Below are 24173 nucleotides of genomic sequence, written 5' to 3' on the forward strand. Positions count from 1 at the left end.
TTCATTTAAGGATCCAATGAAACAATTAGGGATTTGAGAAAGGAAAATAAAAGTTGAAGGACTTGATGAAACAAAAAATGAAAGTTTAAAAATCCGAAGAAGTTAAATAGAAGTTAAAAAATCTAATAAAGCAATAATATATAATTTAGGGACTTCAAAATAGGTTTAGCCAATTATTAATCCATGATAGTAATAATAATAAAAAATAGGAAAAAGGAGAAGGAGAGAGTGGTATGGTATGAGAGAATAAAAAGAAATTGTGAAATCAGATGTTGATTGACTTACTTGTTGGGGAGGAGAGGAGAGGAAGACGAAAACACCTACAACTTCACGCAACCTTTCTTTCTTCAATCCTCAGCAGCTATGAGTCTCTTTGGTCTCGGCAGGTATTCATCAGATCCATCTCTCTCTATTACTACTGCTTCATCCCCATGCATTCATTCTTTCAATCCAGTTTGGATCAATTTGCAATTCTAACCTATCTGCCCAATTTAATTTTAATTGGATTTCATGTATCCATTTCCGATTTACAAGCTAAGTTGAACTTTTTCAGTCACTCGATCTGATTCGAAATATAACTCAACTCTTAGCTATACTAACCTTCAACTTTCTGTTCAACAGGAACCAGAGGACTTTTCGCCCCAAAAAAAGTGCGCCATCCGGAAGTAAGGTTGGTTGCTTATATTATTGTCTAAATTTTTGCAAAATTTCTTTATTCATATTCATATTCATTTCAAATGGTGTATCGTAAATCCTGATCAAATCGTAATATAGTGTTTAACCTTTGGGTGCAATATCACCAAAGCATGCACATTCGATTATGATTAGAATTGATGGTGTAGTGGAGATGCAAATGCTCGATTTTATTTTAATCTCATAGTGCTACTACATGGAAAGAACGTAGAATTGATGGATTGAAATGTAAAGGAACACAGAAGCTTAACATTATGCAATTTTTAGTAAATAAACGGGATTCTTTCGTTGAAACCGTGACATCCTAGATTAAGAGTTGGACCATATGACCAGTCAGCCATCGGCCCAGTGGAAAATAAACTCATGGTTATGGATCAGAATATAAAACTTGCGAAGAGATACAAGAAAGGGAATAGACAATGAAGAGGTAACCCCCTCTATGCTTGTTGGATTTTTGAGCAATCCAAAAGTATATTATGAACTGGAACTAAAGGAGAAGCAGGGATAAGTAGTGGAGTTGCAATGTAAATTAACATTAGATGCATATCTGAAGAGCGATAATGATATGTTTCAACGTTTGCAAGAAGCTAGAATTCTAGAGTTTTCTAAGAACTATAAGTTCGCATTTCGCATGGACATCATAAGATATGGGGGTACGTTATTTGGGAAATAAAATATGATAGGCTCGTTAAAAAGAGAATGCAAAGATGAACTTAATTGCATTCGAGAATCTGAATATATGAATTGGAATAAGGAATTTGATGACTTAAGTATGGTACATACTTATAAATTGAAAAAAAATATGAGTTTAGTGAATTAAAAAAATTAGTTGGCATGTAGACTTGAAAAGGAAAGTAAAGATTGCATAGAATAAATGGGTTAAGCTGCCTTATATATCCAATTATACCAAAGAGAGGTTATCAGTCATTATGGAAAGCATGTTAAGAATAGGAATGTTTTACTTTAGAAATTATTGATGACTTTACAAACTAACGTAGGACACGGGGCTAGTAATGTCCTAGACACCTATACATTTTCTTGACAGCGTCTGTTCCGAGCAACTTGATCAATTGGCCTCAATAGTTTCAGAGGAGTTTTATAAGCTAAGCTAAGCTAAGCTTTAGTCAAAGGATGATCTGCAGAGAACCATATAATGCTGAACTAGACTAGCTACATGCTACCATTTTAAGCTTTAAAATGCCAAAAAGAGACAGCTCAGGCCAATGCTAGAGTAACTGGCCTGTGCATCTAGCTTCTAGTTGCAATATATAGAGAGTACTAGATTACTGCACCCCATGTAGTGTTTTATTTTTGAAGATTTAACTTGCCGTGATGCAGGGTGCGCAACTTAGAAAGCACATTGATGCTACCCTAGGTAGCGGAAACCTGAGGGAAGCTGTAAGGCTTCCTCCTGGGGAGGATTTGAATGAGTGGCTTGCTGTGAATAGTAATTTCTTTTCTTCTCTCTTTTTATTTTTTTCTCTTTCTGCTTTGCTACTTCTGCACATGGAGCTTTTTTTTTATTTTTGGAGACTTATGTTATTATAAAATCCTTTGTGAAATGATAATCTCAAGCTGTTGAATACTCCCATTTCAGCTGTAGATTTCTTCAACCAAGTGAATCTTCTCTATGGTACCCTAACAGAGTTCTGCACTCCTGAGAACTGTTCTACAATGTCTGCAGGCCCCAAGTATGGCATGCAAATTAATTCACTTCTAATAATTTTTGTTTTTAATTGATTTAGACTGATTTGTAGTTAGCTTATATGATTATATTTTACAGAAGTGTTGCATTATCTGGTCAGCCTCCTTTTTTCTCTTTCAGTTCCCATCTCTCCTCCTTTTACAAATGTGGTTGGAACTAGTTTAGATGCTACTATGTTAGCATAATTCTATTCAAAACTGTCATCTTTTTATATTGTAAGTAAAATAAAATAGTATTTAGAGAGAAATCTGCAAGAATAATCTAAGATAGCACAGAAAAATGGACTCCTTAAACCTTCCACTTGGATAGGGCTATAAGAGTGTCTACTGGAAAAGAAAAAAGAGAATGGTTAAGGATTGTACTTACTTTGGGTATTTTAGTAAAAAGAGGAAAGTAAAGATGCACTATAATCATGAATTTTCAATGATACAGTATAACTCTCGAAATGCTTTTAACATGATTACATTGAAACAAAATTAAAATAAAAAGGAAAAAAAAATTTCTTCCATATCTACTGTTCCAGTTTAGTCCAAAGCATTGCCTTGCAAATTGTTTAAGAGTGTCCGCTAACCATGTCATTCATTTATTTGGCATTTTTCTTACTGAGCATTCTAGTGGCCTCAACCTTGGGACTTCGTTGGATTTTGGTTTAGTTGCATGATTAAGTGATCTGACTGACATTTCAGAATGGGATTTTAGTACGTCCTGTAAGTAGGTTCATAGTTCCAATTTTTGTGTTGTTTCTTTCCAAAAATGTAAATTGTGGACTTTAGAAATAAGTTATTTATGGCATTCTGGTTACTTAGACCTACCCTTAATTTTTTGGGTCATTTAATGTTTAGTGAGAGTGCAGTTGTACTGTATCCAATATGAGTCGTGTTTTAAACTTTTAATGTGGGTCAGGAATTGTCAGTCTAGGTGGAGTAAAACACTGCTGTTTTGTATCAATTTTTTATTGCACTATATTGCTGTTGCATTTTATAGGTGGGCTTATGATTCAAGACTCTTGCACTTGCACTAGTCAATGTGAAAATTTAAAGTTGATTAGGAATAAAATGGAAACAGATTATTTCGGTATCAATTCTAGTGCTTATAAGGATAATTTTTTAAATAATTGTTTTATTTGTACATGATGGTAAGTAAATGTTAGTTCTTTTTTCTTTTCTTCTGTAGCTCATTTAATCATGGAATAATGTTAATTTCAAATTTCCAATCATAAATTGCATTGATGTTCATATCCCATTGATTAAGCACCAACCCTTGCATTTAAATCCTAGCAAAACCTCTAACGACAGTTATTAAGAACATTTCAGTAATTTATGTTTCGTGTAATTTATGATTTAAGCACAAACTCTGCAGGTATGAATATAGATGGGCAGATGGGGTTCAGATCAAAAAACCTATTGAAGTTTCTGCTCCAAAATATGTTGAATACTTAATGGATTGGATTGAATCTCAGCTTGATGATGAATCCATATTTCCTCAGAGGCTTGGTAATAATAATCAAATTTTTACCGTTCTACATTTTGCACATGCACATTCAAATTTACATACTCTTTGCTTTTCTTTCTTGTCATGATGGGCTAAAAGTTATTTGACACAAGTTACGAGTCTCAGTATAATAAGCCAATCTGAATTAAAATCTATTAGCAATTTAGCAAAGATAAATATCGGTGACTTTTTTTACTTTGCGTGCATATTACGCTTTGGTTTATGTACGACAACCCTTTTCCCTATGGTGAAAGCATCCCTATGGTTAAAGTCACAAAATTGAATTGCAACATCACTTTCTATATGATGTGCGACTTCTCTAAGCTATTCTAATTATTTTTTTTCAGGTTCACCATTTCCCCCCAATTTCAAAGACGTTGTTAAGACAATATTCAAAAGACTATTTCGTGTATATGCTCACATTTATCACTCTCACTTCCAAAAAATTGTGAGCCTTAAGGAGGAAGCGCATCTGAACACATGCTTCAAGCATTTTATACTATTTACCTATGTGAGTTCCTTATCTCATGTTATGTGCAAGGAATTTAGATTCAACTTTATAGTTCATGATTCACACACAAGTACGTGCCTTTGTGCATATGCACTAAGCTGGGATTAATACTACACACAAGTAAAATATATAATTAATACTTCACTTGTTTATTTGTGCATAACTCAATTTCTTTTTCTATATTTTAATCTCCGTTGACAAGCTGAAAACTGTATGTACACATGCATGCGACTCAAATCAACATAAAAGTCCTAAATGTTAATTCCTTACTAGTTTGTGTTGCTACATGATCAGGTTCCTTTACTTGTTCCATTTATGATAGATCTTCATAGTGATCTTGTGTTGATGAATTGTTTTGCCTACTTCCTCTTCTTATCATCTTAAGCCTACTTCCACTATATTATAACACCTACAAGAAGCAAGCAGTACTTATTTCTTTTCCACGAGGAGGGAGAAGCTGAACCCATTCTTAATTTGACAACCCGAAATAAGAAATTCCATAGCCTTGTCTCAACCCTGCATTCTTATTTCTTTGATGTATGCTACAAATTCACAATCCTTCCCCTCCTTCTGAACCAGTCTTATTATCAGTTAGTCCTCCACAAGGATCAGAAACTATTATTTAGACTGTTGGTTAGAATGGTGCTTTATTTGATATGAAAAGGTTCTACATCTTTGTCCTGCAAAACTCCAATTGGCCCTCTCTTTTAAGATCCTATGCGTGAATCATCCTTGTCATGTGTACTACAGTACTACTACTGGGTTTGAGCACCGTAACGGAATGTTAGTTGCAATCTTGATTGTGAAGTCACCTCTTGCTTCTGAATTGTCAAGAGGATATGGCACGAACCTGCTATCCTCTTAATAAACCTCTTTACTCACCTTAAGGCCTTTCATGCCTATCAAGTTTTTTACAACACCATGATGATTGGATGGGTAACACTATTAACCTATGGCTGTTTGATAAAAGAAAACAAAACTGTTAAAAGGTATGGGATGGGACTCAAAAATAGGTTGTAATGTGTGATAGGCCATTCCATGCGATGGATGAAAGTGTCTCATGCAAAGAGCAATCAGGCTCGAGATGTGGACTAATAATACAAAACCATAAGTTGTAATGATTCGTATTTGAACTCAAGTATTTTCGTTTTCTTTTGTGATTAAACCTTCTGCAATGTAACTGAATAGTGGGTAGTGAGTAATGAATTGGTAAACAAACAAATAATACTTTGTAAACTCTTACTTTGGGTTCCCACATGCTTATGTTGAGTATATAGTTAAATTAAATGATATGGTGATGAATTGATGTGCAGGAATTTGGATTAATAGACAAGAAGGAGCTTGCACCTCTGCAGGAGCTTATAGATTCCATAATTGTTCCTTACTAAAAGGTGTGTGTGTGTATGTGTGTCAATTTAAAGAAAATTCTTATATTGACAAATGCATATCGAAATCAAATAAGTACTAAAGGACACTGAATAATGTGTAGTTAATAATTTTACTTCAGTGTCTATACTGTGTTAAAAAGTTGTGTTGGGCTTTTGTGTTATTTTTATAGGGCACACTGACTTGAATATGATACTAGAGGAGATTCTGGTTTTTTAAGGAATACATTGTGTGTCAAATGATGGTGCTAAATTGTGATCTAATATAAGAGTTACTGACAATGGTACAAACCTGTGCAAATTTGCAAATTCTGCAAACTTGAGATGCGATTATTAATCTTTCGAACTGATTTCTATTTGAAAATTTAGTTAATCGTTTAATAGTCATTAATTAATTAATTGTAAAATTAAAATATTTATTTAATTGTTATGGATAGAACTACTTTAATATTACTAGCTGGTTAAATGCTAAGTTCGGTATCAATACATTACAATATTATTATCGGAAAAGAGGAATAATTTTATTTTTCAACCTTATTTTATATGTACGAGTATGTAGTGATGTTGATATGTTAATTTGGTTGAAAAATCAATGCCCAAATACTAGGCTATTGTTTTGCTAAAGGCCTAATACCTTAAAAAAACATCCCAATCTTATAGCCCCTTTTCGATCTTACCTTGACGTTGACAACTTGTCAGTTTTATTTTATTTCGCATTTTATCATTTAAATTGTATTTTGAAATATTAAATTGATGTCTTTTTCATTTAGAAAAAATTCAAAAACGTTCTCAATGTATAGCATATATTAATTGTACATATTTAAAATTTATTTAGATTTAGTTAAATCAATTAGGAATTTAAATTAGTTTTAATTTGATTATAGTTTTTAAAAATAAAGGACTTATTTGTACTTTTTTGAATGGAAATGTCAATTGAATGATTTCTTCATTTAAGTAAAAAAATTGACAAAAATTAAAAAATGAGGGTACAATTAAAACGATAAAATACGAAATAAGATAAAATTGATAAATTTTCAATGTCAGGATAGGATCGAAAAAGGGTTATAAGGTTGGGGTTTCTTAAGGAATTAGGCCTTTGCTAAATGAGTTGCAATATCATCCCTTTGTTGGTTGATGTAAGAGAAAATTGGGGAATATACTCTATTTAACAAGGAAAAGGTAGAAAAAATACCTCACCGTTTTAGTACTTTTATTTTTTTTACTCTAAATTTCTTTTTTATTATAAGAATACTTACTTTTTATTATTTTTTACTCTAAGCATTTTAATATTAATCTCTCTTTTTTTCTCCAGATTTTCTTCTCTCACTTTCTCTCCTTCTCTTTCTCTTTCTTCTTCTTCTTCTTCTTCTTCTTCTTCTCCATTTTTTTTTCTTCTTCTTCATTTATTTTTTTCTTCACGCCGCCGCTGTTCCTTCAACGATCCGTTATTAATCCGTCGTTACTCCGTCTTCGCTTCGTCTTCAATCTGCCGTCGATTCGCCATTCTTTCATATTTTAGCATTTTTTTTCTTAACTCGTGGTGATTATTACGATTATTTTAACTCTCAGATCTTAAAAAATTATTTTTGAATTTGTTCGGTTTAAGATCTGAAAATCTGCATTAAAAATGATTTTATGATGAAAAAACGGTTTTCTGCAGAAAAAAAAAACGATTTTCTGCAGAAAACCGTGTCTGATTATCATATCGTTATCACTACGACATTATCATATCATTATACTATTTTTTATCAAAAAAAGTGCTTGATTATCATTTCGGTATCATTAACGTTAGCATATCTATATCATTAACGTTGTCATATCAATAATAATATTATACGGTTATGATAATAATATGATAAGATTATGATAATAGTATGATAAAATTATGATATCGTTATGATAAAGTACGTTATGATAATGTTATGATAATATTATTTGATATTGTTATGATAAAGTATATTGTGATAATGTTATGATAAGTTTATGATAAAAAGTTACGATATAGTTATGATAAAAGTACGTCATGATAATATTATGATAATAGTATGATATAGTTATGATAAAAGATAAATAACGTTATGCTAACAGTATAATAAATTTGATGATAATAATATGATACCGTTTGATAATAATATGATAAGGTATAATAAAATGTTATGATAAAATTATGATAAAGTATGTTATGATAATGTTATGATAATATACTATTATGATAAAGTAGGTCATGATAATGTTATGATAAAGTACGTCATGATAATGTTATGATAATATAGTGTTATGACAAAGTACGTCATGATAATGTTAGCAGTATGATAATCAAATATTATTTTTTATATAATTTTTTTTATTTTCTGCAGTATTATGATAACGATATGATAATGTCGTGATAATGATATGATAACCAGACACTGTTTTTCCCCAAAAAAATCATTTTTTTGCAGAAAATTATTTTTTTCAGAAGAAAATCGTTTTTTTCTACAGATTTTTAGCTCTGAAACTGAAAAATTGTAAGATCGATATTTTTTACGTTTGTAAGTTAAAATAAACCATGAAAATTACGGAATCAATAACTGAAATTTCAAATAATAGTGGAACGACGGTAATACGACGGCGGAGCTAGCGATGGCGAGGTGATGGCGGAGAAATAATGAAGAAGGAGGAAATAAAAATGGAGAAAAAAGAACCACAGAAAAAATAGGAGAGAGAGAGAGAGAGCTGTCATATGTGAGAGTAAAATTCTGAATATTTTGACACAAAGAGTACAAAAATAATTAGACAAAAATCTTGAGGTATTTTTAATATCTTTTCCACACTGAGGTAGTATTTCTTATTATTTTTTTATTGAGAAAATGTCATAGATTCCCTCAAAATTCAAAAAGTTTACTTTAGTGACTCATAAATATATTTTAATCAAAAATTCCCTTTTTTAAAAATCTCTTTTCACCTCTACCTTTTCAAAATATCTGTTACTAATCTACCCCTAGTCCACATTCTTATTGTGTTCTACATTGATTCAAACATTTGCCCCAATTCTTCTCCTTCCATCATCGACTTTATTTAATTTTCTACTGTTTCACTAAGTTCTCTCATTCACTCCATTTGTCAAACATCGGCGGCAGTCTTACTAGCACTTGCCGGTCGATTATTGGATTGTCAGTGGCGATGATGATCTTCCGACGTAAGAAGACTAATGGTTTTTTGTGGTTGTTGTAATTAGTCGGCGGTGGTTGATCGGCAGCTGACAATGGTTCCTCCATTGATAATCTTATAAAAGAAAAGTTGCTTCTGTTGAAGGTATGTTGTTATTTATTGTTATCGAAGCAATTAATGTTCTTCAAACACTGCTTTTTGTAAGGCTGTTTCCGACGGTGGTCATATTTTTCTTAATTTGCATCACTGAACCCAATTTTATTGTTCATAGTCTTAAAGTAATAATAGATTACAATTGATTTTTAATTTTGTAATTGATTTGTTGATGTTGTCTATTTTTAATTTAATTGAAGTTTTTTGTTTATTGATAAAGAGAAATTTGAAGGTCAAGAGATTCATCGGAAAATAGAGGGCCACTGTTCAACCGTTCTTTTATCTTTATGGCCATCAATTTGAGTAACAGTGCTTGCTTCTCTATTCTCAACTGAATAGCTTGTTTTAGCAGGAGATTCATATTATCAGTGTCCTTCAGAAGCTAAAATTTCATGGCAATGGCAAGAAGCAGAGAAACCCACGATGATAGCACTAACCATGGATTAATTGATATTTCCAGTGAAGCTTTGAAGCGAGTTTGTGTACATCCTCTTGGTTTTGAAGTCTGATTATGAATTTTTATTTGGGAACTGATAATAAAAAAATTATTCAAGTAAGGATATGTGTATTCAAGAACCAATAATAAACATTGTCTTAGGTGTTATTAGCAATGTCCATTATGTAGGTATTAAGAATTCAATTATGGCTTTATTTATGGATGGACAAATATTTTCAGATTATACTCATTTGCTAGGTGATTTTGTTTATGGTGGCCTTTTGGATTCTCATGTTGGTTAACTGGTTTTGTTGTTGGTTAACCACTTATTTACTAATGTGAACCTAATATGAATTAAAAATCAACCTAATGTGAACCTGATGTGAACCAAAAAATAACCTAATGTGAACCTGATGTGAACCTATATCAATTGAACTCATCAATTCATTTTTTTTATAATATTTGTCTTAGTGCTCTTTACAATCTTAACAAACATCTTATATAGAGAGAATTTTGAAATTTAGTGTAATCTATAAATTTAATATCTTTTTTAAGTGAAATGTATTTGACAATCTATAAAACCGAAAATGAACCTGATGTGAATCTATATAAACCATACTATCTTAATTCAGTTTTTTTTATAAAATTTGTCTCACCGCTCTTTATAATCGTAGCTGACATTTTATATAGATAAAATTTTGAGATTTAATGTAATATACAAAATGAATATCTCGTTTAAGTGAAATGTATTTGATAATCTACAAACCCAAAAATGAACCTGATATGAACCTGATATGAACCTATATTAGCTGAATTATTTTAATTCATTTTTTTATAAAATTTATTTTGCTGCTCTGTACAATCTTATTTGATATATTATATAGAGAGATGTTGAGATATAGTTTATTATAAGAATTGAATAACTGTTTTTAAGTGAAATGTAATTGACATTCTATAAAATTTAAAAGTAACCTAATGTGAAGCGAATGTGAACTTATATCAACTGAAGTAGTTTAATTCAATTTTTAATAGCATTTGCCTTGCTGCTATTTATAATCTTAAATGTCATTTTATAAAAGAGAATTTTGAAATTTAGTGTAATTTACAAATTAAATTTCTCTTTTAAGTGTACTATATTTGATAGTTTATAAAACCGAAAATCAACCTGATGTTAACCTGATGTGAACCTATATCAACTGAACTATTTTAATTTATTTATTTATAATTTTTTTTTGCTGCTCTTTACAATATTAACTAACATTTTATGTAGATAAAAATTTAAGATTTAGTAAAATATACAAATTGAATATCTCTTTTTAAGTGAAATGTATTTGATAGTTTATAAAATCAAAAATCAACTTGATGTGAACCTGATATGAACTTATATTAACTGAACATCGTCATTGAAAAATTTCTAGTATTCTAATTTAGTATTTAATTAATTATAGTTGTATTATAAAATATATAATTTAGTGAGATGTCAGAATAAGAAAGTGGTAATTTTTTGAGATATTTAACAAAATATTAATCAACTTTTATACTTAAACATGCATCCAAACAAAGACTAATCAATTTGTACTACTAAAATCAAAATTTCGTCTCCATTGGCCTAGTTTTATCCTATTAAAATAAATGACAGTACTATTAAAAAGGACCAAATCAACAATCAGTTATGAAAATGGACACTGGAAAATATAATTCTAGATCAAACCACCGTCCTTTTGATGGAATCAAACTCAAAGTAGGATGAAAAATTATATGAATAGACGGTCCAGAATCTTCTCCGTTCTCCTTTCTTCTCCGCTCCGGTCATCTTCCTTCTACTTCTACCACTCGTTACTCTAAACAAGGACTTGCCGATGAAGCTCTGTATCACGGCACCAGATCTGTCCTCAAAATAGCCATCTGTCCGCCTCCTCATTTTTCCCACTTCCGATGGATTCGCTTCCACCTTTATACCGCCGCCGATGACAGAAAGATCTGGACTGCTCACGGTGGTCAAATTGACGTGAAGACCAAGATGAATTTGCATTGAAGGTGAACATCATCATTGAAGGATTTAAATTCCATGAACTGAATTTAGTCGGAGATGTGTTGTTGCCGGTGAGGAAGGGAGACTGCTAGTGGAAAAGCAAACATGGAGGATTTGCAATTGGCATTTTAGATTTTTGGTAGTGATACAGTTGGCGGGGGGCAAAGCTGTCATATTTTGTTTTAAAATCAATATTTTTGGTTATGAGGGAATTGTAAAAACTTTTTTATTTTATTGAGAGATTACTGCAAAAATAAAAAAGCCAAGAGAAAAACATAAGAGAAGGGCATTTTTAGGGGATTTGTGTAAATTATCCTTTTTTATTTGGCCTAATCACTCAAAAACCCCTCGCCTTTAAAGTTTTTTCCAATTCTACCCCGACGTTGAAAATTTGTCAATTTTACCTACTTTTGATTTTTCCGTTTTCAATTGTACCCTAATATTTTAATTTTTGTTATTTTTTTTACTTAAATGATGAAATCATTCAATTAATTAAGTCTAAACATGGAATTAAATTCTTTTTTATTCAAAAAAGTACAAATAAGTCCTTTATTTTTAAAAACTAACTAAAAACCATAATCAAATTAACACTAATTTAAATTCTTAATTAATTTAACTAAATTTAAATAAATTTTAAAAATATACAATTAATATATGCGAGACATGTAGAATGTTTTAAATAAATTTTCAAACGCAAATGACGTTAATTTAATTTTTCAGGGTACAATTGAAACACAAAAATAAAAAATATGGTAAAATTGACAAATTTGCAACGTCAGGGTATGATTGAAAAGGGGCTAAAAGGTCGGGGTTTTTTTAAGACATTAGGCCTTTTTATTTTAGGTAAACACCTAATAAGCCCTTAATGTAATCTGGGTTTTGTTTCTAATAAAGAAGTCAAAAACATAACGAATATAATTAAAATATCTTTAAATATTATTTTAATTGTTTGATACAATAAACTAGAAATACTATTTTAATATATTAATATATAAAAAAATTATTTTATCAATAAAGTTCTATTTTTTAATATCTTTCTTTTTTATGAGATTTTATTAATCTTTTTCTAATAAGTGAACATACTTTGAAAAATCTAGCGCTCTTTTGGTTTAAATGAGGTCGCGGATTTTATATGTATTTATGTATATAGCTGTTTAAAATTTGGAGTTAGAGTTTTGGCTTCCCCAAGATACCTAAACGGCTCGAGTGGGGATTAGTCTGAATGTGGTAGATTTAAAGATGTTCTCTCATAGTTGGAATTCGTTCATGATGTTTCATGTATCCTGTACCAAAAAAATTCATACTTTCAAATTTACCAGGCAATGTTTTATTTTTAGAATGAGGCAATATATTCATGAAACATCAGCAAATTTTAGAAGCTGCTGCAAATTATGCGTAAAAGAGGCTCATTTTTCCTTTTAAATTAGGAATGAAATATCAAATAAGGTCAAATTTATGGTTTTAAATAAAAATACCCTCAAAATAGACACTCTGTACAAAAATATTTTCAAAATAGTCAAGTCGTTTTGACTTGTTTTACCTCTTTAATTTTAAATGTTCCAATTATTAGCTACAATTGCTTTAATCATTTTGTGCCGCCTCAACTATGGGAATAAAATGAGTCAAATTAGTCAAGTTGTGGATGCTTTTATCAAAAATCATAAACTTGTCTTTAATTAATATTTTACGTCAAATTTAAAGGGTTAAATAATGAATCTTTATTGAAATTAAGAGCAAACGTAAGTAATGGTAAATGAAGGTAAAAAATGATTATGATAAGGATATTGAATGAAGACCCAATTTATCAGTTTATCACGGTGATGTTAACGATAAGAAGATAAAAATTTCGTCAAGCACTTTTGAGACAAGGCTTAATTTTTCTGTTTATGATAAGGATATTGTTGGTCTCAAACTTTAATCTAATCATTTAAGATCATATCATAAAAATTATTACATTAAGAGACATGTTTTCTCCCAATATTACAGAATTGAGCCATAAAATAGTAAAAATGAATGGATAAATTACATTAGTTGTTCTAAACTTTTCCAAATGTTCTTGGCATCTGAAATTTTATTTTTTTATATTAGTTTTTTATTTTATTTTTAAATTGTATCAAACAAGTGTTTTTTGTAGTTTTTTTGTTACCTATGTGCTAAAAGACAAAATAACTTCTCTATTATTTAAATTTATACGTTATCTTAATAAAACAATTGATGGTTTAAAACACTTATATATGTATATATTAAAATATCAAATCATATCAACAAAATTTTTTTAAAAAATTTACCTTATTAATATTCTATTGATGTAAACATGACTAAAACGCCACCGTGAAACACTTTTAAGAAATTGAAACAGTAATTTGAAAGAAATAAAATTTTAGATAATCAAATAATATATTTTTAAAATTTCAAACATTGTTGGTATAATTTATCCAAAAACATATTACATTATAAGTTTTTTATTACGATGATAAAAAAAAAAGTTTGAATTTTTATTTTTTAGGTACTATTAAACTAAAAAAAATAACAAAAAAAGCCTAAATACAATAGTTTTTTTCATTAAACACAATCAGTGTCGTTATCTTTACATTAATACTAAATTTCATAGATGCTCCTAAAAGCCGACGTTAAAACTAGTTCCATAATGGTCTTTGAGCCGGCTGTATTTGAACCAAACCCGGCAAAGAAAACCGACCTAGAAGCTGGAAGCCGAAGATACAAAATGGGATTGAAAGTTAGAATAAAGAGAGGTTGTGGATTTGAAAATGGGTTTGTGGTGGAGAAGGGAAGCTGTTGCTACCATTTTAGTTTAGGAGTAGCGCAGGGGAGGAAGAAGGTGGATACAAGAAATAAATAAACAAATACCATTTTTGAAAGGTCTAATGGTGAAAAAAATTAAATTTTTGAGATTTGTTTGAACCTTTTAATTTTTATAATAATAGTCAAATTAGTGGCCAAACTTGCAACAAAAAAATCGAAATTTGGTTATTATTACAACAGAAAAAATACAATTTGGTTATTATTATAAAAATTAAAAACTTTAGTCTAAATTGCAAAAAATAGTAAATGTTTTGACTTTTTTTCACCATTAAGCCTTTTTGAAATGATTATTTTATTGTACTGATAGCAAATCTATCTATATCTATATATTATATAATTGAGAGGACCAACGGAGCCCTCATTCATTTTCACCAAATAAAGCATTCTCATCAGTTCCCACCATTTTTAAAATACTTATTTTAATTTAATTATTTAATTAAAACTTTGTTATGAATTCTAATCTCTATCAATATCCTAATCAATATAAATTACCTATTCTATTTATTTTTAATTCAATGTCTATGTCAATATCAATAACACCATTATTTTACTATTTACTCTTTTTTTCTCCAGATTCTACCGAGTACCCTGCTAAAAAAATTTTCCCAGCAAATTAAAGGTATGTTTAGTTGTTCTAAGGTTTATTTTGAATGATATTGAATTGCTGAGTTAGTTTCATTTATATTATAAACTGAAGTACTTTAATTTTGATATTTTAGAAGAGATTCTTTGAATAATTTGAAGATGCAGTTATTGTATATATCATTGAATTGAAAATTTTGAGGATTATTATTTAGCTGACTTATTATTTTGTTCATAGTTTCATTAGTTATTTAGGCTTTCGGATAAATCAATTTCAATGCAAGATTACTTAAATTCTTTTATTCTTTCATTCTTTTTAATGTGTTTTACTTTCATCAACTGATTTAATTTAGTTGAACCTACGTATCATGAAAAAAGTTGAAAATAAATAATAAAATTAAATTAAAGTATAATTCAACTTATTCTATGAAAAGTAAAACTAGATGTGGATAGAGAAGACATACAGACATTTGGTTTGATAATTTAGATGAATGCAATGGACTCTTGCTCATGAATTCTTAACGTAAGTTTTTCAATTTAAACTGCAAAAAATATTATGGTCGTACAAAAACAAACAGATCTGGATATATTTTCTGCTGTCATGCTTAAATTTAAAGGTGCATTGTGGTCTTTGTTTATAAAAACTCTTACATAATCAATGTCCACTTGCCTCATTTTATGTTTTCTGAAAAATAATATGTATTGGTTTGTGATTTCTATTTATTCAGTTTATAATTTTTATATATATTATTTTGAAAATATTATTATAATACTTCAACCAGTTTTAATTGTGTCCTTCAAGGTTTGAATTTTGCAAGTCTCCCTTGCTTGGTTGATTTATGAAGAGCGAACAACTTCAATAAGAATCTGTTGATATTCTGATTATTTTTGTACAAGCTGAATTTTTTGCAAGTTATTTTATCTTTATAGCTGATACTTTAGCCTATATTTTAAATCCACAATCTGATGAGAAAATTATGGGGTTTTTTTAAGTCCTAAACCTATGTATAATATGGCATAAAGACTAGACGAGGGACTTGGAACTCAGGTACGTATAACATATTTCTACAATGTTTTAAATATTAGGAATTATGAGTCGAGAAACATTACCATCCGATGTATGAACTTGATTTTTCAGAATCTTAGTATATACAAAACAGTGGATTGAATTTTATTTATATACTGGCAATTATAAAACATTACCATTAGAAGTACATTGATGTAAACTCAGTTTCAGTGATATATTTGTTAATTTCATGTTTTGGACAATTTAGGTGTGCCAAATTTTACATTTTCTCAAATTTGATTTGCTTTCGTTAAAGAAATTGATATTGGACATTAGCTCCATGGTATTGTATTTATACTGAATGTAATATTGTAGCTAAAGCTCATAAAGTGTTTATTGAAAGGCCTAATCACTCAAAAACCCCTCACCTTTAAACTTTTTTTCAATTCCACCCCAACGTTGAAAATTTGTCAATTTTACCCACTTTTGAATTTTCCGTTTTCAATTGTACCCCAATATTTTAATTTTTGTTAATTTTTTTACTTAAATGATGAAATCATTCAATTAATTAAGTCTAAACATGAAATTAAATTCTTTTTTATTCAAAAAAGTACAAATAAGTCATTTATTTTTAAAAACTAAATAAAAACCATAATCAAATTAACACTAATTTAAATTCTTAATTAATTTAACTAAATTTAAATAAATTTTAAAAATATACAATTAATATATGCGAGACATGGAGAATGTTTTAAACAAATTTCCAAACGCAAAAGACGTTAATTTAATTTTTCAGGGTACAATTGAAACACAAAAATGCAAAATAGGGTAAAATTGACAAATTTTCAACGTCAGAGTATGATTGAAAAGGAGCTAAAAGGTCGGGATTTTTTAAAACATTAGGCCTTATTGAAATAGGTATAAGAGATACAAGCATACAAATAAAATCCATATTTATGTCTTTTGTCATATTCTTTAGATTGATTTAGTGAAATAAAGTAATTGGGCTCTTTTGAATTTTTTTCTCAAAAAAATTTATTTTACTATCCATAATATTTCACACTTATTTATATATCGATTGATTTATGTTGTTATAAACAAAGGCTCTAAAAGTGAAATCAATTATTTCAAAAGTAAATAATTTTCAATTTGAAGAAGATGGTCAGATGAATGATGATTATTTATTGTTCTTAAAATAAAATATGGCAATAGTCCTTATATTTTGTCCGAGATTGGAAATGAATGAACGAGTCAAATGCAATAAAATATTGGATATTGTTCTGATGGAAAACTTCTTAAGAACAACAAAGTATTCAGTAAGCGCATAAAAATTGGATTTTTGGAATGTTGCCATTTTTTCATTTCATCATTTCAGTTTCAAATTGATGTAGTGAAGTTAACATCCTTCATTTTCTGCAGTTCTGAAGACACTAAACAGTGAGCAAAGGCTTTTGCAGATGCTATTGGCGCGTGACATTGATGTTTTGAGAGTTAGTCTTAGGGCAAATTCTATTTTGTTAGTTTACAGTCAAACTCAAAGCTTTTACTTTTCATACTTGAAATTGTCCAATTTTATTAGGAGATGTTTTTGTAGTTTAAACTTGAGCAAGAAAAATTTATGTATCAAATTTATTTTACAAATTTCACATAGGTGCTATTTGAAAGAGGAGAATGCAACTAAAAGATAATGAAAATTCATATTATTAGTTGATTATTGTTGTTTTTGATTCTGATTTATGTATTTTTTTGAAAAACATAATCTATATATTTAGGGGAATAAAATTCATATATAATGTGAAAAAATATAAAAATAAATTACATTATTCATAATTATATAGCAATCAAATTTACAATTCTCACATATCTATTTAATATTTTTAAAAATAATTTAAATAAATAAATCTTACAACTCAAAAAGTGATGATAAGACTAAGAATTGCATTAAGCATAGACAATGATGATATGTCAATGTAATTAATCTAATTATTGATCAATTGTTTTACAGTTATCTCAATCACGTGAAATTCAAACAAGCTTTAATTAAATTAAAAATTTGTTAAAAACTCACTCCGTAAACTAAATAAAAAATTAGTTAAAAATATTAATTAAATATTTTTTCATACAAATAATTTTATTAATGAAAGTTTTTGTTGGATATATATTAACAGTTCTATATTGGGTTGGAAAATAATGTAAATATTAAATTATTAATCTATATATTATGACAATTTTTTATATTAATTGTATTGTTTTATTGTCGTTTTAATTGTTATTTTGATAAATAAAATGCAACTGAAGTTAAAATTATGAAAAGTCCAAGATTATGTTTGTAAGTCTTTTAGAAATAGATGTAATTGTGATTTATAGAATTCTAATTTAAATACAAAATTAATACATTATTTATAGTTGTAAATAAAATATAATATAATCTACTATGGTTTGTATAGATAATTTAGTTCTACGCTACAAAACAAAATTCAAATTATAAAAAATTTAAATCTTGATTTCTTTTTATAAATTCATAAATAATGTTTTTTTTGAATATATGCTACGAAAATATAAAAGAGCTTAAAGTAAATATACTATTGCAATTTTTCGCAGAAAAAATAGTATAAGGATTTTGTTATCGAAAGTAGTCTTATAAAAAAGAAACACGTATGCAATCTTTGTTAAACGGTTATCGTTATCGAGTACATACTTTATGATAAAAAAAATAATTCTTTTTATTAGAAATTGCAAAAAAACAATCGAATCATGTTAGCAAATTTGATGAATACCGTAATGTACTAAGAATCATAGCACTTGGTCCATTACATGAGATAACTTTAAGTGAATTTGAGAGAAATAAAAACAGATTTCGAAACAATAGATAAAAATATAAAATGTAAAATTGTATCGATTTTTTTCATATTAATTTTTTATATAATTATTATTTAAATTAATTTTTAATTTGATTCCGCGCAAATGCGCGGGCTTACGACTAGTGTAAAAATACTTGGAAGGGACGATTTTATTTATTTGGTACAAAATTAGTTATTTATATCTCTGTTCGAATTTTTATTTAATCTTCTAGATATTTTTTTTTTGTTTGAAGGTATAATAATTGATGACCAAAAAGTGCATCTCCATTAATTATCGTTGTTTCTTATTACTAAAAATTAACCATCAGCATTTGATATCCAATACATCTTCGATATATATATTTAATACGTATTCAATCGTTCAAACTCTTTTTTATACGTCTTTCTTTTTTTAGTATTATATATATTTGATATATTTCTGATATAGCATATTTGTATTTAGGGTTAATCTTAATAAAATACCAAACTTTTGCGGGTTTTTCAGTTATAATCAAACCTTTCAAAACCGGCTAGTTTAGTCTATTTTGGGATATTTGAAACCTTTTCTAACCATTAGTAAATCAAACCGAAAAATTTATCATTCGTGAATGGGCTAAATTGATTGATTTCACTAATTTTTTTTCAAATATCTCATATCATTCAAAATAAGCTAGTTTAGTCTATTAACAAATAACGAATTTTTCAGTTTGATTCATGAATGGTTAGAAACGATTTCTAATATTCCAAAATAGGCTAAATTAGCCGATTTTGAAAAGTTTGTTTATAACTGACAAAACCTGCAAACGTTTGATATTTTATTGCAATTAACCCAAGATAAAATAACCTATTTATAAAAAGAGGTTTCCATATAAAAAGGTATACTTAAAAAAAATTACAAATATTATTAAGGGTTATTGGCAAAACAAATTTTAATGTTTAATTTTTTTAGCGATTTAAGCTAACATTTAAAACGTTATGAAACAAATCCTAAACTTTCTGATTTTGCAATATGTAGCCTAATCTCAAATTTCAACCATTTTTTCTCCATTTCACAAAAATAGACCCTGCAACCATAAATTTCATCAGCACATAAAAGAACAAAAATAAATTCATTTGTACCCTTTCACTGAGAGAGCGACACATCAGCTTGCGTCAGCTTGCGTCAGCTTGCATGGTGCGTCAGTATCAACGTGTCAGTGCGCCTAAATACATTTCTCAAATAGCAGACACGTCCCCTAAAAAATTAGAATTGAGAGTCTGGTTAATTTTTATGAAAATCATGGTTCTTAAAACACTGGTTACAAAAAGTGAATTTACTACGACAGAAGAAAGTTCAGAACCTGTAAGTGAGAATTACCTACAGTTACTGGAAGATCATTTTCAATCTTGTTCGAAGCTCAACAAGCTTCTCTTACACAAACCATTCAATAAACATAGTTACCATGAACAAATGGATTTATATCAATTTTCCCCCTAAATTTGCACATGATGGGCAATTAACACTAAACCCAACTTCAATTTTTTTATCAATCAGTCCTTTGAGTTTTTCAATTTTGATCAATTGGACCAAATGTATTAATTTTAAAAACAGTTGTAAGGGGCTAATTGACAAAAACAATTGCAGTAAGTGATCATAATTTGAAGGGTTAAATGCAAATTCATACACCAACTTTGACCTAATTTGCAATTACAACATAAACTTTTAAACTTGGCAATGTCGGTAACAAACTTTCATTTTTTGGCAAATTGACACACCGACCAATCATGCAACGACAAATGGTGGTATATTACAATGTCCACGTTAGTGTTTTTTGAGTTTGGTGTATCAATTTGCCAAAAGTGTAAAGTTTGTTACTGAAATTGCCAAGTTTTAAAGTTTATGTTGTAATTGCAAATTAGGTCAAAGTTGGTGTATGAATTTGCATTTAAACCTAATTTGAACTAATTCATAAAAACTAACTTCTTTAGAAGAATCGATAGAAAAATGTAATTTTGACGTTAATCGCTCAGTATGTACATGTTCAATATTTATGTCTAAACAAACGGCACAAAAAATCGAATGATGATGTCCAAATAAAAAAAAATCATAAGCACCTTCAAATGATAAATAAGAAGAATTAAAAACTCATTAAGTAAATATAAAACATATACAAGAAATATAGTAAGAAAGCATACCAAGGTTAACTTTTATCCACTCCATCCTGAACCTGAACCACTTGCAAGCTTGAAACTTCATAATGGCCATATTTAGATTCTACAAAAACATATGATAGCGCGACTGCGACAAGGACACCAAGGAGCAAGGCAAAGAGCTGAAAGTTAGCGAGCAGCTCTCCTCGAACCTCACTAGCCACAGATCGACATGTAATGTGGTCATTCTTAAGCTGGCAGCCATCGGGCATCATGGGTCCATATAAGGTGAAGGCAGTCTGATAGAACCAAAGGCCTTGGAGAGTTAAGGCAATGGCAGAGGTCAAATCAGCAGGAAAGCTGGTAGGGAGGAGAACCCCGGCAAGAGTTGATAAAATGCAGAGTGCTACTAGGAGGACAAGGAGGAGATGATAGTACCCTTCGAGTCCCTTATGACTTGTTGAGTGGAAGTAAAACAGTAAATACTCGGCACAAAATGCACTCGTGGCAACCAAGCAAAGGGCTCCTTCCGGCAGCACTAAATACCTGAACTATCTTATCATTAAAACTCTCATTTTGCATAACAACTTCATATATGCATCAATTTTGCAACTACTGACAGGAATTTTTAAGTGCAGAGAACATAACAAAAGGTTATTGCCTAAACTTTAGAAAATAGGCAACAAGATGAACATCAATGAGTTCCCACATTACGTATGATGTCGGCTTGAAGTTCATGAAACGGATCGAAATCCTATGTTCAACTTCTAAGTATGCCAATTCATCACTTCTCGGCCAAATTGAACCTCAAAAGTTGCATTTTTCATTATTCTTTATAATGTCAATTTTCATATCTATGTGTTAAACTTTATTGAGGCAGTTCTTGATTAATTAGAATTTGATAAAGAATTCAGAACAGCAGATTATTTGGATGCCAGTTTTTTTTCCTTTGATAATTGGGGAGGGGGAGCTCTTGTGCGAACCTAACAGTTTGCTGGCCAGCGTTTATACTGTTTGAGCTATATATAGCTCGTTGGATGCCAATGATTTTAAAATCAATAAAAGCTACTACCAAACGATCTTGCGAGAATCATCGATGAATACATCAGTTAAGGTTTTATCTAGCCAGCTTCTTTGTTGCTAGTTACAAACAATATATCTAACTAAGTCAATCAGATGAAAAGAAACAAAAAGTTGAAAACAAACCTGGTTTTCTCGGAGAGTAAAGAAACAAGGCCGAATAAAAAGAACATGAGAAGCATTCCAGAGTGCTCAAAATCATTCATGTGAGAAGGATTCAACACTCCATTGACGAAAAACTTAAGGTGGGTAGAGTAGAGGAGCTCGATGCAGAGATCAATGAAGGCACCAATTGCGACCACATAAAGCTCCAAATACTTGAAACCGGGAACAGGGTTCCAAACCCTAACTCGGAAGCTCTTTGGATTTGAAACATATCGCACCAGAGAGCACCACACATGCCACACTCCTACCAATAAGAATAATGATCCTGGTACGACATGCCCCTTGAATGAACCCATTAATTTCTTGATCAAAAATGTTAGTATTTGGTTGAAGATCAAATCAAGATTTTACTTTTTTAGGTTTCTCAGATTAAGAAAAAGTCAGCATCCTAAGGTTGAATATAAAAATTGAATCACTGTACATTGAACAGTCATAAGCCGCCGCCGTTTGAATGAACAAATGGATCACTTTACCTCCTCAACTTGGCACAAAGTATCAAAAGCGTTCAAATTGGAAAAACCGGATCACTTTTACCTGAATTTGGCAAAACCGGTTCAAAAACACTCCTATGCTGACGTGGCACCTTAATTGGAGAGTGGGTTTCTAATTAATCATAATTTTACTATAATTAATCATATTTAAATACTAATTAAGCATAATTAAACTTTAATTAATCTAGGGACCATTTTGAACATTTTTCAATTTTTTTTTATTTTTTTTAAATTACGGCGAGGAGGAGGAGCCTCCTCGCCGGAGAAGAGGAGTTGTTGCTCCTCTCCGGAGAAGAGGAGTTGTTGCTCCTCTTCTCAGAGAAGCAACAGCTCTAATTTTTGCTCCTCGTCTGAGGAGCGATTTGCTCCTCGAAAGGATTTTTGATATTTTTGTGTCTGATAGAAGGGGAAAATTTCTGTTTAGTGCCTTTTTGGAATATAATTCCAAAAGAGTGTATGGGCTCACGCGTTCCACATTATAGGAATGCGGAACCTGTGCCGTTCCGCATTGTAGGAATGCGGAACCTGTGCCGTTCCGCATTGTAGCAATGCGGAACGCTGCTCCCCAATGATTGGGGAGTACTTTTATCTCCCCAATAATTAGTGAGATGCAATGATTGGACAATAAAGTGCCCAATTATTGATTGAAATAAATGAAATTAATGAACAATTTTAAAAATCGATATTATATGTTAACAAACGATTTAAATTAATAAAGGCTTAAATGCATCAAAAATCACCAACTTTCGCGTGTTTTTGATATTTAACATGAACTTTTAATTTTTGCATATTTAATATAAACTTTTCAATTTTGCAATTATATATCATGTTTGGGTTTTTTTTAATCAAAACAGTGTTGTTTTACGTTCAAAACGGCGCCGTTCTACACCCAAAACGGTGTTGGTGTCATTATTGCAAAATTTTGAAAGTTCATAAAATTGTATGCCAACATTAAAAGTTAATGTTAAATACCAAAAACACACGAAAGTTTGTGATTTTTTATGCATTTCAGCCATTAATAAACAATTTTAAATTAATATTAATAAACGATATAAGTTTTAAAAAGGGTATAAATTAATAAACAATTTTATCAAACGATATAATATTAATTTTATTTAACCAACGATTTAAACAAACGGTTATAAAACAATTAACCAACGATTTCAACAAACAATTATAAAATAAATAATATGGTGTTTTTAGTATGGTATTTTTTAACTCGGATTGAACTGAGTTGTTTCAATTTTTTATCAATACCATACTAATTTTTTAAATCTTATAAAAATCAAATCGATTTTTTTAATAGTATATTTTTTTTAAGTAATCGAACTTTACTGTGTCGAAATGAATATATAATTTTTAGATTAAATTTGTTTTTAGATAATATTTGTACACCATATTTGCTTTTTGTCATTTGTAGTAGATGTTGTATTTTTAATATATTATTTATTTTATAATCGTTTGTTAAAATCGTTCGTTAAATTTTATAAGGGTTAATTA

At 29.5% G+C, this 24173-nt stretch overlaps 2 protein-coding genes across 2 annotated transcripts; one reads left to right on the forward strand and one right to left on the reverse strand.

Moving 5' to 3' along the window:
* The first annotated feature begins 230 nt into the window (after window positions 1-230).
* LOC126682816 (MOB kinase activator-like 1A) lies at window positions 231-6011 on the forward strand. The gene is made up of 7 exons (XM_050378579.2): window positions 231-386; window positions 622-670; window positions 2032-2140; window positions 2291-2384; window positions 3758-3891; window positions 4237-4400; window positions 5714-6011. The coding sequence occupies exons 1-7, from the start codon at window positions 364-366 to the stop codon at window positions 5786-5788; spliced, it is 648 nt and encodes a 215-aa protein (XP_050234536.1). The 5' UTR covers window positions 231-363; the 3' UTR covers window positions 5789-6011.
* Window positions 6012-19631: 13620 nt separating this feature from the next.
* Window positions 19632-22620, reverse strand: LOC126679817 (uncharacterized). The gene is made up of 3 exons (XM_050374815.2): window positions 22144-22620; window positions 20983-21483; window positions 19632-20042 (listed from the first exon to the last, which is right to left on the reverse strand). Exons 1-2 carry the CDS (start codon window positions 22476-22478, stop codon window positions 20988-20990), a joined length of 831 nt encoding a protein of 276 aa, XP_050230772.1. The 5' UTR covers window positions 22479-22620; the 3' UTR covers window positions 19632-20042; window positions 20983-20987.
* Window positions 22621-24173: the final 1553 nt, after the last annotated feature.

This window comes from Mercurialis annua, linkage group LG5, assembly GCF_937616625.2.
Source record: "Mercurialis annua linkage group LG5, ddMerAnnu1.2, whole genome shotgun sequence".
In the NCBI taxonomy this organism is placed as follows: domain Eukaryota; kingdom Viridiplantae; phylum Streptophyta; class Magnoliopsida; order Malpighiales; family Euphorbiaceae; genus Mercurialis; species Mercurialis annua.

Coding starts and splice junctions, on each gene's coding strand:
- LOC126682816 (XM_050378579.2), top strand. CDS start 364: ATGAGTCTCTTTGGTCTCGGCAG. Junction 2,141..2,290: donor TGAGTGGCTTGCTGTGAATA/GTAATTTCTTTT, acceptor CTCCCATTTCAG/CTGTAGATTTCTTCAACCAA. Junction 2,385..3,757: donor ACAATGTCTGCAGGCCCCAA/GTATGGCATGCA, acceptor CAAACTCTGCAG/GTATGAATATAGATGGGCAG.
- LOC126679817 (XM_050374815.2), bottom strand. CDS start 22,478: ATGGGTTCATTCAAGGGGCATGTCGTACCAGGATCATTATTCTTATTG. Junction 21,484..22,143: donor TTACTCTCCGAGAAAACCAG/GTTTGTTTTCAA, acceptor AAGATAGTTCAG/GTATTTAGTGCTGCCGGAAG.